General features: G+C 37.3%; 1 protein-coding gene across 1 annotated transcript in view; it reads left to right on the top strand.

Annotated features, from left to right (window-relative positions):
- The window catches only part of PIK3C2A (phosphatidylinositol-4-phosphate 3-kinase catalytic subunit type 2 alpha), a 50,570-nt gene that overhangs the window by 20,663 nt on the left and 13,566 nt on the right, over window positions 1-16,341 (top strand). The window contains exons 5-19 of the mRNA XM_066552127.1: window positions 2,164-2,284; window positions 2,925-3,036; window positions 3,574-3,653; window positions 3,763-3,826; window positions 6,143-6,286; window positions 8,290-8,332; window positions 8,421-8,634; window positions 8,738-8,860; window positions 10,314-10,481; window positions 12,683-12,791; window positions 13,554-13,696; window positions 14,325-14,513; window positions 14,978-15,071; window positions 15,321-15,415; window positions 15,746-15,926. Of these exons, the coding sequence (XP_066408224.1) occupies window positions 2,164-2,284; window positions 2,925-3,036; window positions 3,574-3,653; window positions 3,763-3,826; window positions 6,143-6,286; window positions 8,290-8,332; window positions 8,421-8,634; window positions 8,738-8,860; window positions 10,314-10,481; window positions 12,683-12,791; window positions 13,554-13,696; window positions 14,325-14,513; window positions 14,978-15,071; window positions 15,321-15,415; window positions 15,746-15,926 (1,880 nt within the window). The remainder of the gene's footprint in view (window positions 1-2,163; window positions 2,285-2,924; window positions 3,037-3,573; window positions 3,654-3,762; window positions 3,827-6,142; window positions 6,287-8,289; window positions 8,333-8,420; window positions 8,635-8,737; window positions 8,861-10,313; window positions 10,482-12,682; window positions 12,792-13,553; window positions 13,697-14,324; window positions 14,514-14,977; window positions 15,072-15,320; window positions 15,416-15,745; window positions 15,927-16,341) is intronic.

Raw genomic sequence — 16,341 nt, 5'->3', positions numbered from 1 at the left:
TCACTTGTGAGGGTTATCATTTGGATCTCAACTTCTCACAGTGTAGATGATTCAGAGCTGGTTGTTCTCAAAAGATCTGGAGTTTTTCTGTTACTCACATGAACTTGCTGCTCTATTGGAGAAACAAGCTCTCAGTGTTTTTAATCTATATTAATTTGCTGGACCTTACATTTATTCTGTGGTGACTTAATCATCTTTTGTTAAGAAATGAGGTGGATTGTAAATATAGCCTAGGAAGGGTTTCTGCACTTAATCCTTAAGACTACACTTTGCTAATATTACAGGCATAATCCTTTCCTACAGAAGGTTTTGGTAGGGCTAAAATGGCCTAAAATGTTAGGGCTTCAGCCCTTTATTTCTAGTGGTTTTTGTGACTGGCTTGGAATGTGTTTTGTGCTCTAACCCAACATACTTTCTTCTTTGCACATTCTACTTCCATTTTGCTGAAACTAATCCCAGTTCAACTACTTGTCTTCTATAGCTGGTGAAGGGTGGTTATGTGACTAGTAATGAGGGTATTTAAAGTTATTCTCTATCTTCAATTCCTTCTCTTCTTGGTCAGGAATGGCATCCTGATGCTAGAGCTGCTTGACTTCAGCGTGGCTTTCAGTCTTTCTCAGAAGGAGCTGCAGCCTCTCAGTGCTCTGACAGCTATTTGTAGAAAGGGCTTAGGAGGGAAATGGATGAACTTTAGAGCTTATTTGGATTCATTTTGCATTCATTTATTAGACTTTGCATGGAAGTTTGCTCTGTCTGAGCAAACATTGTTTGTCAGCAAGAAATTAATGTCTTTGAATAAGATGTAGGGCAGGGAAAAGGTGGTAACATCTTTGCAGGCTTTTCAGGGCTGGCAGACCTTTGGCAGTGCAGCCTGTGCCTACAGCACAGAAACTATCCCTGCATAAACTATCCCTGCATGAACTATCCCTGCATCTTTTTTCTTTATCAACTCCCAGATATATTCTCTGCTAAAGGTAGTTACAGCCATTTCATCCAATAATAAGTGAAACAGTCTTAATGACTTCAAGTGTTTCTGAATTTATACTTCCCATCATTGCTTATTCTTGAATTTCACACAGTCATTCTTGATATGTGCTTGTATACATCTGTGCTTGTAATAATTAATCATTTGTTAATGAGATGAAGCACATGTGTTATCTTAATGGAAAATATTGTGGCATTACCTCTCTGTATCTACTATAGTAGTAATATTTCTATCTTAAAAAAAAAAAAAAGAGAAAATCAGGAAGGTCCCTGGAGTGGGGAAAAATCCCTGCTCTGAAGGTACTGACGAAATCTAAAATTGCTTTTGTACAACAGGTTTTTTACAGAATTTTGAGGCACTTTGATATTATTTGAATGAGATAATCAGAAACTAGGTAGGGAGGGCTAGAGAGCATTTTGTATTTAAGCATTTGTTTCATTCAAACTTATCTGTATTTTTAGTTGGTGACAGCTGGTGGCTGTGGGGGAATGGATTTAGGGTTTGACTGGGATTTGTTCTGTAGATACTGGAGGGAAAAGAGACTATTTTCCAAAAAGCATTTAGCTCCTGATACAAAAGTACTGGTAGCTAAGAGTTGCATTTTGCAAAGGCTTGGTGATGCTTACTGAGATCTGCTCTGTACTAAGCAGGAACTTTCCTGGACAAGTGGAAAAGAAAAAGGGGAGAAGGACTTTCAGTAGGATTTGCCTCAGCTGCAGCTGATATTCAGTTCCTCAAAAGCCAAACAGAGGAGTTCAATCTCCAAGTCTTCAGATAGTGTTTTTTAAACTGGAAGTGCTTCTGGGATCACTTACCTATTTGAAGTCCTTGCTAATAGGGCAAATTTATAATAAAATTTTTAAAATAAAGAAAAAGTCTATCCCCAGTCCTGCAGACTGTGTTTGCACTTCTGGTTAAGTGACTACACTGTATCCTAAATTTTAAAGATTTTTTTGGGCTTTTTATAATGGCAGTCAAGTTTCATGAGATACCTTTCTTTGTGAGAGAAAAGTGAAGATCTCAAACGATGAAATTTAGGTGATAATAGAAATGTAAAAGTCTTTTCTACAAGTATAAAAATAAATTTCATTAAATAGTTACAATTTGTGAGTGAACAGTAGTTAATATCACTCGCTATAGATTTGTATTTAACTTTTAGATATAATTTCTTTAAACAGTGAGTTCCCCTGTTGAGCTTATAATAATGCAGGCACTTTGCTGGGTGCATGATGACTTGAATGAAGTGGACATTGGCAGCTATATCCTGAAAGTCTGTGGCCAAGAAGAAGTTTTACAGAAGTAAGCAAACTCTTTTTCATTAATACTTAATTTCATGCTTTTTTGTGACACAGTTACTGGAAAGTGTATCTCTAGTGATTAAATGTGTGAAAGAAACCTTAAAAATGTAAGGGAGTCACTCTTTGCACAAAGATCAGAAGTTTTTGGAGTTGCTCTGGGATACAGCAAAGTAGGTTGTCATCAACTCTGTTCTAATGCAGATGCATGTTTCTAGAGCATTTCTGTATTGTAGCTTTTTGACCACTCTTCAAATCTCAGAAACTAAAAAAAAAAAAAAAAGATAAACTGTTTTCTAATAAACTGGAGTTGTGGTTTGCAAGGTTTTATTTGTTTCTTGGTTTGATTTTTGGTTTGGTTTTTTTGTTGTATTTTTTCTCCAAAACCAATGGTTTAAAAAGCCCCATTCTGGGTTAGAATATTTGGTTTCAGTGTTAACCTCTGTGGTTAAGAGCTTTAGCACAAGTACAGGTATCTGCAATAGCGTATAAAAACTTGTGCAGAAGTAAAAATCAGACCAAGGATGGCGTGGAGGTTGACTCACCATTTCCTTACTTCATGGCAGCAGGTTGCCTGGAATATTTGGTGTGATTTTTGGGCAAGCACTGCTTTGGTTGTGACTGTGGCTGCTTTTGTTTCTCAGCAAGCACTGCATAGGAAGTCACGAGTACATCCAGAGCTGCCGCAAGTGGGACGCGGACATCAGCCTGCAGCTGCTGACCCACAGCGCCATGTGCAGCGACCTGGCACGGACTGTGAGTGCTCCTGCTCTGCAGGCTGCCACCTCGGGTGGCTTTGGCAGATCAGCATGCCTGCCTGCCCTGGGAAATGCTGTCCTCTTATCCTGCCAGGAAGTGAAATACGTTACTGAATTTTCACATTACATTGAACGGCAAATTACAGAAATGTGGGAAATGCCCCTTACTAGAACCAAGTATTTTATACCTGGAAAAGGTATGCTAGCAGTGGGACTAAACTTGAGGCTTGGAAAAGAAGGAACAAATTTAGAGTTAAATAAAAGCTGGGAACAGTTTTTGAGTTTAATTAAATATGTATCAGACCATCAAAGAGGAAGGAAGGAGTATCTGGTATGTGCATAGTTGGGCATGGCTGTTTCTTCCCTCTGTCCCCATGTGTACACATTTCACAGGCTATTAGGTAGTTATTTGTTTTCCCTTTTGAAGAGATCACCTTACATGTTTCCCCTTCAAAACCCCAGGTGCTAGTAATTAATTCTCTAAAAAGTTATAGAAAGGTGAGAACTGGACTTAGTACCTCATATTTTATTGCAGGAAGATGATGACAGGACACCTGTACATCTAACCAAACACCTCCACAAAGTAGAAAAGCCTTTCAGAGAACCTATCATAAGGTAATGTTTTGTGGTTATTTTAATAATCAAGTGCTGATCACTGCTGAATTCCTGACCAAGGTTGTGTTCTGTTCTTGTACTTGTGTTCAAGAGCTTTTATTTCTTGCAGGTCTTCCATTGAAGAGCTTCTTGAGGTGTATCACAAGCAAGTGAACATAGCCCTTAAGAATGAGGTAAGGTTTATTGCTGAACCCAAAGTAGAATGACCAAAGCCACTGGTGAGGTAGCTGGCAAAAAGACTTGCAGGTTTTCTTGGGGAAACTTGAGAATCTGAGCAAGCAATCTGTCAAATGTGAAATTATAATCATGATTATAATCATGGGTATTTAGATTTCTGTTCTACTTTTCTTCCTGGCTTTTCTTGCAAACCATTTATTATGGGATAATCACAACTAGAAATGTAACTTCCAAGTCCTGGGGTGCAAAATAACCTCTGCCCCAAACATGCTGGAAGAGGTTAATTCAGGAGAGCACGGAAGAGGTCTGAATTCTGACTATGGCTGTTATTGACAGCCATGAAGGATGTATTTACTAACAGATAAAAATCTGCATAATAGAGAGCAGGAACAGTTGTGTACAATGGGAGTTAGAACTGAAGAATGTTTGGAACATAAAAGGCAGTTCTACACAAAGCATAATAATGGTTTTTTCTGTGTTATTCAGTGATGCAAAAAAATTCAGTGTATGACGGTAGCCTAAAGCAGCTTGGATGCTGAATTGTTTAGAGGAATATCCCATCTGCAAAAGCTTATGGATATAACCTGCTCATTTCTCAAAGGAGAAGCTGCTTTTAACTGCTGATAATAATGTAACTTGGAGTCTTAAATGCTTAAACATCAGATAACTGTGTTTCTGAACCAGTCTTGAAATGAATTACTTAATTGCAATACTTTTCATTTCCACTATGTTTGTTTGCCTCTCCAGGAATGCAGGCCTGAACAAGCTGCTGTCTGCTATTTCCATACTCCCATAATATTATTTAATTCCCTTGCTGGTGATTCACCACATTCTCAAGGGTAGTTTTGAACACAACCTTTTTGTAGAGGAGCGAGCTGTTACTGCTCCCTGCCATGGTGGTGCTTTTGTTGCTTTGCTCTTGCAGCTGCTTCAGCTTCTTTGTTTAGCTGTGATTTCACAGGCTGAGATGAGGAATGCAAAACATCTCAATTCAGATTTGTGTTCTACCCTTTGTTGAGCTTGTAGGAAATTGAGCTTTCTGAGGTTGGGACATGTAGTTTGTAGGTGGTGATGATGAGTTCCAAATTGCAGCAGTTCTGCATTTGAATTTTTTACTTCATGAAGTGAATTCCTTTACATATTCAGTAGCTGAAGATTGCTAATCCAGGTGAAGAAGGGTAATCCATAAATAATTTGCACGTGAGCTTTGATTTCACATTGTTGAACATTCTGAAAATTATCAATTGTCTTTTTATTGAGATTTGAGAGCCTGTGAGGAAAAAAGCAGTAGAAATTTCTCTTTCCATGTCACAAAGAAGCTGTTACCTTCAATATGTTAGCTTTGGAAGAATGGCTTAAATATTTACAGTGTCTTCTGACTTCTGTGGTTATTTTCTTACCAGAACAGTTAATTGCTGCCAGGTAGCTCTCAATTTAAAAATTCCTGATTCAAATGGTTTCTTTGCTCTCCATGTGTAGGAAGGCCACGAGTGTATGTCTGGGAGAGTGGTGGGTGGGAATCAATTTACATCTTAGTGAGAGAATATTGCAATAGTTATTCCTCTTATTTAGTTGTAAGTGCTCAGAAGTTATTGTGAAAGAAACCTACTTTAAAAAGTAAACTATTATTTTGAAGAAAATATTTTGATTTTCTGCATGTGTTCTTTAAAATTGGTTGAAGACTTTCCTTACATTAAAAAACAAACCCAGGAAACCTAGGATAATTCAGATTTCACTCAAATGGCTTTTCTTCTGTTGGAAGAGTAGAAGAAAGAGAATATTAGGAGCAGCTCAACTTTGTCTTAAGTAGCCTACAAAAGTAAATTAAAATGAAGTAAAAAAGATCAGTTCCATCATGGAAGCAGTACTGTAGTGAAAGTAGTAGAAGTGTCAGTGTAATTTAATCCTGTGGACTGAAATTGAAACTCTGCTTCTTTAGCATTGTTTCTTTACACTTATTGAATGTTCTTTTTTGAACTGCACTTTCTTTTTAGTCCTTGAGGGAAATTGAGCTTAGTATCTCATTAGAAAATAATTGTTTCCCAACATTTTAATAGAAAAGGGGTTGGGAACCTCCTAATGTTTCTTGGCATCCCATTCTAGGATCTGCACTACTGTGTTTTTGGCATTCCTAAGGAAGTTCTCAATATTGAGTTTTTTCTTCATTCCAGTCATTATATCACAGTTTAGTGTAACGGAGATGTGCATCTCATAGTGATGTTTTCTTGGCAATTCATTAAAAAGCATTAAAGCAATACTGGGTTTCACAATTGTGATCAGACCAATCTGTTCTCTCATACATTCCTTATTAGAACCAGCATAAAGCAGTAGATCATGTAATTAAGACTGTCAGAAAAATCTGTTCTACATTGGATTGTGTAGAGACTCCTGCAATAACGGAATCAGTGAAGAAGCTCAGGAGGGCTGTTAATCTCCCAAGGATTAAAAATGCTGAGGTAAACTTTCACTCTATAAATTGCATGTTTTAACTGAGAAATTTTATTTTGCAGTCTTTAGTAGCTGGAAATACCAGCAACAGTTCTGTCAGGGTTCTGTTGGGATTTTTTTGTTGGGTTTTATTTATTTATTTATTTATTTATTTATTTTACTTGACATCTTCCGTTTATTTTGACATCTCTCTGCTGTTAATGCATTAATCACTTGCTTTGGGAATATTTTCCTTTTCTAAATAGTGACTATTTAAAAACTGGTTTTAAAGGACTGTTTTCTGGTTCTGTAACTAGAAACTTGTGTCACAGCAGATGCCACTAAATCTGACTGAGGGGAACTGACAGGAGCTCATGCTGCCTAAAATTAATGCAGTTGTGCTTTAAAGGAGGAATTGACATCATGTATTTGCCCAGCAGTGTTTGTGACTAGCAATAGCATCTTAAAACTCTTAACTGTTCATGCTCCTGCATTCCTGAGCATGAGGACAAACCCAAAATCTCTAAAACAGCCCAGAATTTCATGATGCAGCTGCCTTATAATGAATAGTTCAGTTGAGCAGGACAGTCTCAAGTCGTGTTGTCAAAAACAGTCATTAAGTGGAGGAGTGTGCAAATAAAAAAGCTAAATAATCTTACAATGCTATTTCTGTTGTCCTGCTGCCTTACCAGAGTGGCAACTCACATGATGCTCTATTTGCTTTTGGCTTCATCAGTTCAGTGATGTGTTTCTAATACTGAGCAGAAGACAGATAAATATAGTTGTCACAAGAGCTAAAATTCTTACAGGGAAGTGCAAAGGCATTAAGACAACATAGAGAAATACAGCATATAAATATTTTTTCAATGTTTGCTTTTTGGTAGGAGAAAGCTCTAGAAATAATTAGATCACAGTGTACAAATAGTTCCCAAAAATAACATTGCTCCAGTAGAATTTGAAAAAGATGGGATTTTATGAATAAAACCCTGTGATTATTCTGTGGTGGACATTGGCTTACACAGTATGCAGGCATGTAGGCTGCTCTCAGAAACAAAAGTGCTATAATTATCGGAGACTGTTGCATTGCAATCTTTTGTAAGATATTGTTTGATTTTATTTTTTTTTTTTCAAAGTAATTCTTTGTGGTTGGACAAAGTGACTGCATTTTTGTAAGAATGTGAATTTTTTTGATATTCAAACTTTAAGTTGAAGATGCTCGATTAGTACACTAGAAGTGTAAAGAGAGCTTTCATCTTCTGCAGCACTTGTGGCAGACTTTGTAGGAAGTTGGGAATTCACTGGGGTTTGATTTTAAACCACAAGCTTAGTTTTCATTAAAAATTTTAGTTTTATCAGGACTTGAATTGGGCATGAAACCTTTCCTGATTAGAAGGGAGTGAATTCCCGTGATTTGTTTGTCACCTCTTGGTTTCAACATTCTTTGTTGAGACTAGACATTGCTGTGATGTTGCATCATGTTGAGACTTCCATTTTAGCAGACCAAGAGGCAAACAGCTAGTACAAAGTAATAGTACTTACTGTTCATTTTCTCAGTTGTTTAATATTTCTTTTATTCAGTAAATTTATATTTATAAATTTACTGAATAAAATGCCACAAACAAAACCAAAAAAAAGAGCTGTTTAAAGCTGTTCAGATTTAAATTACTGGTAAATAAGCTAATGACTTCTGCTTTCATCCATAACAGCCCTGAGCAAGTTTTATGTCTACTTAGAGAAGTTAGATTATCCTGGGCAATATTCCAATGTACTCTGTCTTTCTGGACTTCATATAAAAAATGTCAAAGCAGTTGACTTGACAAAAAAATGGACTTGGTGAATAGTTGCTGCATCATATGGAAATTGTCATGCTGCTAGTTAACTCTTGAGGAACTTTGAGTGAGAAGATATGTTACATAAACTTAAATATGAGCCTAATTCAGATAGTTCATCATTTCTGTATAAGGTACTTAATAGTCATGGAAAACTAATATGGATTTTCAGTATTGAAATTTCCTCTGATTTTATTGTGTAGGTATCCTTAAAATGTGGTGATGACAATAGCAAGAGTCCCTCTGGTGAGTAACGTTCTTCAATTTTTATTTAAAAACTGTTTTGAGGTAGCTAATTTAGGAAGAAATGCATTCAAAATAAATTATCATTTAGGTTCACTGCGGCCTGAGCACCCTCTGAAAGTGAGTCTAGACCAGTTGACAAGAGCAGTTGAGGCCCTTCTGCAGCTCCACACAAATTCCTGTAGCAGTTCAGCAGCAATTTCTCCAGAAGAGAGTAAGAGTACCAAGGAAGCTTGGACTGCCACAGAGCATCTCCAGTTCACAATATTTGCTGCTCATGGAATTTCTTCTGGTTGGGTGTCAAAGTAAGTGACTTACCTATTGTAAAATTCCTCCATATATATATATATATATATATATTAATACTTTTATGGGTTTTTTATGTTTAATTTTTTTTTCCTTACCCAGTTATGAAAAATACTACTTGATTTGTTCTCTGACTCACAATGGGAAAGATCTCTTCAAACCTGTTCAGTCCAAGAAGGTTGGCACATACAAGAACTTCTTCTACTTGATTAAATGGGATGAACTGTAAGTGACTTCAGTCTGATGAACTCAATAACATGTTTTGTTTTTGCTATCTGCTGAATGCTGTCATTGAAGCAACTCTTGGTTCTAATTCCATTTCAAGCATCCAAAGAACAGTTTACTGATCAAAATCAGAAATATTTTTCCAAATGGTATTTCAGTACTCATTGTAAAAGGGGGAATGGAAATGCTGGACAAGTGCTCTGTGCTAATATGTTTGTAGCATAAAATTACAGGGAGTTGGGAAGGTCATAACATTCCTTGCAGTGGGAATGGTTTGTGCTGCTGTAAGAGGGATTAAAGAATAAAGCTTGCTTGTATGTACTGCTCAATTTGTGTAAATGGAGAGGAAAAGCAATGTCTCACTTTTACTAACATGAATGCTGAATGAGGTTTTATTCCAAATACAGAGAGTAGAAAGGAAGAAAGAAGGGCATGCAGAGAAAAGATAGGGAGATCATGGCAGGTGGTATCTGCTAACTGAAAGAGGAATATTTTTCATTATCTGTGCACAGCTTAATCTCTGCCACTTGAGTTATCAGGCAGCCTGTCATAGCTGAGGCATCATGTGAGCTCATGGTGCCCCATATCTACTCTCCTGACTGTCTTTAAAGGTCAGAGATAGACCCTAAGGAATACCCTGAAAGTTGGTGGTGAACAAATTATTTCAGAGAGTTATTATTAATTATAGTAATTATTATGAGAGTTTCTGGAACACCTGCCTTCAGAGAGTACTCCTGTTACCTTTTTTTTTTTTTTTTCTGGTGATGCATGGGATTAATTGTCAGATCTTTTGCTGGCAAGTATGGTGTATTACAGTGAAAGGTCTGCTGGATTGCTCAAAAGCTGCTGACAGCAGTGTAGTGCTTTATAGTGCAATTGTCATGTTTTACAGAGAAATCAAACTAAAAGAACATTTTTAGGTAGTAAAAACAGTGTAAACAAAAGTGGAAGCTTGAACAGCTCAGTGAAGTGTATACTCCTCAGCTGCTTGCTTTATGAGTTTTGTACTATTTAGAATTAAACTTTCAGTAGTTCTTGGTTCTTTCATTTGGATGGGAAACTATTGGCAGCTGACCCTTTCAGTCTGAAAAATTAGGAGTTGGCTAGCATGGAATTCTGTGTGCCCTTCCTAGTGAGTGGAGTGGGTAAACTGGTTATGCTGGACAGTCAATTGTGTGCAAGGAATGTGATTTAATAGACAGAGATTAAAAGGGTTGTTCCAAGTCTGACTGTAGTGCAGGAGTGTAATTTAGCAGGTTTACAAACCATTGGTGTGGGAGATGAAGTAGAGTGAAATATGAAATATGATTGCATGGATATTTAACACTTGTTCTTCAATGTTAATTGACTTCTTGAAAGCAAGAGGCATAAATGGATTATATGGATAAGCCTGTAACTTACTAACTGCTGCCTTTTTTCTAATTGACTTATTTTTAATACTTTTATTTTATAGAATAATTTTCCCCATCCAGATTTCACAGTTGCCTTTGGAATCAGTCTTACGTCTGACTTTGTTTGGAATCCTAAATCAAAGTAGTGGGAGTTCCCCTGACTCAAATAAGCAGAGAAAGGGCCCAGAGAATTTGGGTCAGGTTTCCCTACCTCTGTTTGATTTTAGGCGGTGAGTATCCAAAATATGGGTAAGAGTGTCAATGTGATTTGCTCTGTGTAGAGCTTCCTCCACACCCATAACTTCAGAAATTGACTCTCTGATATTGAATATAGTAGGCTATGATAAAGGTAGGAATTGTAAACTATACTGATACAGAAAAAGTACATTTCATTAAGTAGAGGACAAAACATGGTCTTGTGTTGTAGAATTTCCATCTCACTGGCTGAAAAAAACTTCACTGCTGGAGGAAGTTGAATATTGTTTGGATGATTATACCCCAGAATATTCTAAAATTATTCCTTTTGATTCAGAGCTGGATTTATTTTAAACAATTAAAATAAAAGGATAATTAGCCAGTGTGTTAAACTTGTGGCATGTTTCTGGTTTGAACTGGCTTTCCTTCAAATACAGCTGCTGGATGCTGTTACATGCTTTTCACTAAGAATGAAAAGCCTGCTGTAACTTCCCTAAGCTGAGTGTTTCTGGATTGGTTCAAGTTGCTTTGTTCTTCTAGCTTTGATTACAAAGCTCATTCCAAAACACTTATCACTGGGGCAGCTACTCAGTGAGACATTAACCAGAAGTCTGGAATCACAGTGCCCAAATTAGACATCATGGTGCAGAAGTGATCACACCACTGTGAAACTGCTTCTGCATTCATGCTTAAGGTTTCCTATTTATGTGTGCTGCTGACTTCTAGGTCCTACTGGGAGTTTAAATTGTCAAGCAAGGCTGCAGAAAGGCAGCCAGATCTTTCCTGCACAGTTACTGCTGTGTGTTGCTTGTGGCTGTTCCGTGTGCTTTGCATCCTCTGGTTCTGGGTTTGACTTGACTTGCTCTGCTTTCTCTTTTGTCTGGTGATGATTCCAGCAGCTTGAGGGTGTCACAAAGTTTAGGATTTCCTGCATTGCAGAGATGACCTGCAGCTGCTTTCAGTCTCCACTAAAGCTTGGATTTCTGTTTACAAACTACGCTTGTTTCAACCTTCTGTTTAAATGCTGCATTTCAGTCTCCTATCTAAATACCACATTTCACAGTATTTGAAAGCACAGCTTTTTATTTGAATTGCAAATTTATCTTGTCTTCATGGTGTTCTCATAGGAGTTAGTCTGAGGAGGAAACTGTATTTTCTGTTTATGCAGAGCACTACAATGGTGTGTGTTGTGCCAGAGCTTGCTGAGTGGCCTGTATGTAGGAGCTGTAGAGATGCTTAGTGATCTAATCCACTTGCAGTCCACATCAATTAAACCCAGACCAAAGTAATTAAAACTGGTAGCCAGATATTCCAGTTACAGTTGAAAATAGCATCAATGGCAGGCAGGAGCTACAACTGGAAACTAACTGAAATAAGGGGAGAACAAAACTGGTCATTTATGAGTTTTGGAAGAATCCGTGGCCAAGTTAAAATTCCTTCTGCTGAAGTGCATGTGGAGTGGCTGAAGTCATCATTGCTTGTGGATGAGACAGAAGGCTGTGGCAACTGCATTAAATTGGAGAATTATGAAAAAGAATAAGCTGTTCAGTTGTGCTTTAGTGGCACAATTTGGTAATCTTTATTGGCATGACAAGCTCCTAGTTAATCAATATTTACATATAAAACCTGTTCTTTATTTGAAATACATATAAACCCTAAAACATCTTTGAAAATATACTTAAGACTTGGCCTTCAAGCAGTCTTTTGAGCAACATTTTGGTTTTAAAAGACTGATGGAAGTTTTCTGTACCTAACATTCAACACTTAATTGAATTATGAAGTGTCTTCAGTTGTGCCCTACTACAGCTGGAAATGGTATTAATGTTGGGAATACACTGGCAATTGCAAATGTCATTTGATATGTCCTTGCAGAATCTGGTAATGTGAGAAGTCCAGCAAATGGTGATGCCTGTAAGATTCATATGCCTGGGCCTTTTTTCTAGAAGTTAAGAAGAGTGTGTGTGTGTGTGTGTGTGTGTGCATTCAGTTTTTTTCTCAGAAGCAAAAGTATTCCTTTTCTGAATTAAAGAACAGGGAGCACCTAATTTATCTGTGTCAACTAAATTAGCACTGAACTCTTTCCTTTGCCTTTTCCACCTAAAAGTTGTGTGCATCTCTTTAAAGCACTTAAAGTACAGATGGCAGCCAGTGAAAATCAGTAAATTAATTTGACAATAATATTTTGGTGAAGTAAACAGACTGTGATGCTAATAACCTGTACATGTTCTTTTCTCAGGTTGTTAACAAGTGGGACAAAGCTGTTGCAACTGTGGACCACATCACATCCACATCATGTGTCAGGGATGACCAGTAAGAAAGGAAATATGGAAAGAATAGTATTGCAGGTTATACATAATTCTGATTTACTCTGTGCTTTGTTTGAATGTTGTGATTTGTTGTAAGTCATATTAGGTGAATGTTTTGAGGAGAGGGAAAGTACTGCTAAGTAATATTTGAAAGTCAGTATAGAATAGTGATTACTAACCTGTAAGGGCAAAGAATGGAAAGCTCTAGAAGTCTCTGCAAATCTGTTATTGAATAACTGTCTGGAAGTAAGAGAATTCAGAAGTGCTTTGGCATGACATGCTGCCAGTACTGGGAGAGAATGTTTTTGAAAGCAGTTCATAGAAATGGGTGCTGAGATGGGAGTGGTCTGGACACCAGCAGTAGCAATTCCAGCTCCTTTACAGAAAATAAGCACCTCTCTTTCTCAATTCAGAGTTCAATTTTCCCTCCAAATAGAAGATGCCTTACTGGGCATGGCTCAGCAGTCCCAAAACATGGCCTGAGTGGGTGGCTGGGTGGAAACCACTGGTGTGGGTTTGAACAGCTCTGATTATCTCTGCTCTAAGCATTCTCACTTCTCTTCTGAGGAGAGCTGTAGCCACTGCATTGTGCAATAACACAGCTGTACTTTTAGGAGCTGTAGTCATGTAGAAGAATTGAGATGGAAAAAAATATTCAGCAAACAGTATCTGGGGACTGTTGCACTTGTAGAACTAAAGAGTTCAGATACTCAACATCTGAGATTGCTGGAAGGGTGAGCTTTCTATACTTAAGGACTTGCATCATCTTTTTTTCTTTTTCCTTTTGTTTTTTTTTTTCAGATTGACTTCCCATCCCATACTTTTGATATTGAATATAAAATTCCTCAAGCTGCAAAGACTACTGTACATCATTCTGTAGAAACACTAGAAAAACCATTGAGAGAACGTCTCCTTGCCATTCTCTCCAAGGATAGCACCATTGGGTATGTCCATCTCCTCTTCAAAAAGAGCTGGGCTCTTTTTGCACATGACAATTTGTAACTAGGGCATGGAATGCTTATGTATTCTTGAGTTTCTGTTAATTTTTTTAATATATTTTGAAGACTTGTAGAGACTTAAATGAGAGATTGAATTAAACATGTGAAATCATGGAGTTGACTTAATGAATTTCCTTCTGTTTTCCTTGGCTGCTGCTGTTAGTTTCTTGCTACAAGACTGCTGCCCCTTTGCCTGCCTGTTATAGTCACCTGTTCCTACTTGGCACTTTCTCAGTTCCAGGGAGTTCCAGCAGTGGCTGTTCATGTGCCATGGGAGCTTTTCTGGCAGCCTTTCCTACTCATCTGCACCAAAAAAAATTAATGTTTTTGGTCTATTTCAGATTATACTAAAAATTAACTTTGTCCTGCCCAAATTATAAATTAAACAAATGTTTTCTTAATGTTTGAGGCTTTATTTGGCTTCTTGTTTTAACTTTTGTAGAGGAAAGAGTAATTTCAATGTAATTCCATTCTGTGTTAAATTATCTGCCTGAATACAACAATCAGTGGCATTGGGGTTATTCAGGGGATGGTTTGTCATGTGCATTATAAACTGAAATGCTCTTGTCTGCAGGCTGTCGAAAGAAGATAAAGAATTTTTGTGGGAGAAGAGACATTATTGTCATAGCCATCCTAATAGCCTACCAAAAATACTGGTTAGTGCCCCTCACTGGGACTGGGCAAGTCTTCCAGAAATATATTCATTACTTCAGAGGTGGCCTCCTTTATCACCCTTAGCTGCACTGGAACTACTTGATTCAAAGTAAGAAAACTGTAAATAAACTCTCTTGTGTTTTGTTCAGCATTAAATGACTCTTCTTTGGTAGAAGATCCTGGAATGGTGTTCTGTGGGAAAATACTGCTGAATTTCTTGCAGAAAAAGTTAAATGATATTAAAATTTTAAAGAACCCATACTTACTTTATTGATGTAGCCTTAACCAAGTCACATAGTGAAAGCACAGCAACTGTGGTTAGGGTTCTGAAGTTTAACATGCAACAGGACAGGAGTTTATACAGCCAGAGTTTTGAGAGGTTTTGAGTGTGTTTGTCCTAAGCATGCACATGCAGTTGCATCTTAGGTGATGAAAGACCTTGTAGGTCCCTTACTGAGCTTTTAAAGACTTTACATGGTTGCTTTTCTATCTAGCTGATCTCAAAAAAAGAATAAGAAAAAGAATCCTACATGAGCAGAGAAAATTTGATGTGGATTTGTGGTGACTTTTTAGGTTTGCTGATCAGGAAGTACGAAATACAGCTGTGAACTGGATAGAGACATTGAGTGATGATGAGTTAACAGATTTCCTCCCTCAGTTTGTGCAGGTAAGACTTGCTGCCTACGTAGAAGTTTAAATATTTCTGGCTCTTGAATACACAAAGCAGTTGCTTCTGACTAGCAGCGGAAGTTGTGTGCCTCTAACTGTAATGCACAGTAGGGGAAACAATTTGAATAAATAATCTCTTTGTGACTGTCCAAAGTATTTGTGGTAACTATCTGTGCATTAGTCACAAAATATATCTTCATCAAGAATTAAATGCAGACCTGATTTATGTCATTTCCATTGTATTTAGGCATTGAAGTATGAGACCTACCTTGACAGTGCTCTTGTGAAATTTCTTCTGGCTCGGGCACTGGGAAGCATTCGGGTTGCGCACTACCTGTACTGGTAAGGGGTTCTCTGCTCATTGATCATGTAATGTGTGTGCAACAAGATTAATATTGCAGATAAAAAATCCTTCTTAACATCATCATTCAGTAACATAACAATGGTTCTTATGAATGGTGATTATACAGAATGTAGATCCTAGTTGTGCTGTTGTTTTTTTTAATGAAAGATAATGCCTCTACAAAGCACAAACTTCTGGTTTTTTCTATCCTGTATATCAGTAACTTCAGACATATATGGTACTGATTCACTAAACTATTTTAATGTCTTAACATTACATTGTTTGCTGTATTTTCCATAGGAAAATTTAACTTATATATTTTATTTCAGGCTTCTTAAGGATACACTGTATGATACAAAGTTTGGTGTAAGGTATGAGCAAATTCTGGGAGCTTTTCTTTCAGTCTGTGGAAAAAGGCTGAGGGAAGAGCTGGAGAAGCAGACCAGGCTAGTGCAGCTCTTTGGAATGGTAGCAGAAAGAGTAAAGCAAATGAGTGGATCTGCTCGGCAGGTGTGTATATATTTTTAATTCAAAACTAATCCATTTAATTGTCTTTTTAGTCTAAATTCAAAATGTTATGTAAATGTATAGGAAATGTTATGAACCTGTTGCTCTGCAAAGTTTAATGAAGTTGATGCTTTTGTCAAGTTTGTTACCTGAAACATATGGTGAGGTGATAGGGCAAGAAAGTATAGGAGGGTTTCTGTGTATGATCAACTGGAAATTAATTGAAACCTCTTACTGCTGAAGATTGATCTCATCATGCAAAGGAATGGGATATCTGTTTTTGTGCTGGTGATAGAACTTAAGAGTTTGATGGAGTGGGATGCTGTCATCTGGTTCAGTCAAAAAAAGCCCCACAAACATGTGTGATGAGTGTTACATTGCTAGGCTTAGGTATTTGTCATAGCTAAACCAGGAGCTG

The sequence above is a fragment of the Molothrus aeneus genome, chromosome 6, assembly GCF_037042795.1.
Source record: "Molothrus aeneus isolate 106 chromosome 6, BPBGC_Maene_1.0, whole genome shotgun sequence".
Classification (NCBI taxonomy): Eukaryota; Metazoa; Chordata; class Aves; order Passeriformes; family Icteridae; genus Molothrus; species Molothrus aeneus.
The sequence above is the reverse complement of the archived record's forward strand: the minus strand, read 5'-3'. Positions and strand labels throughout refer to the sequence as shown.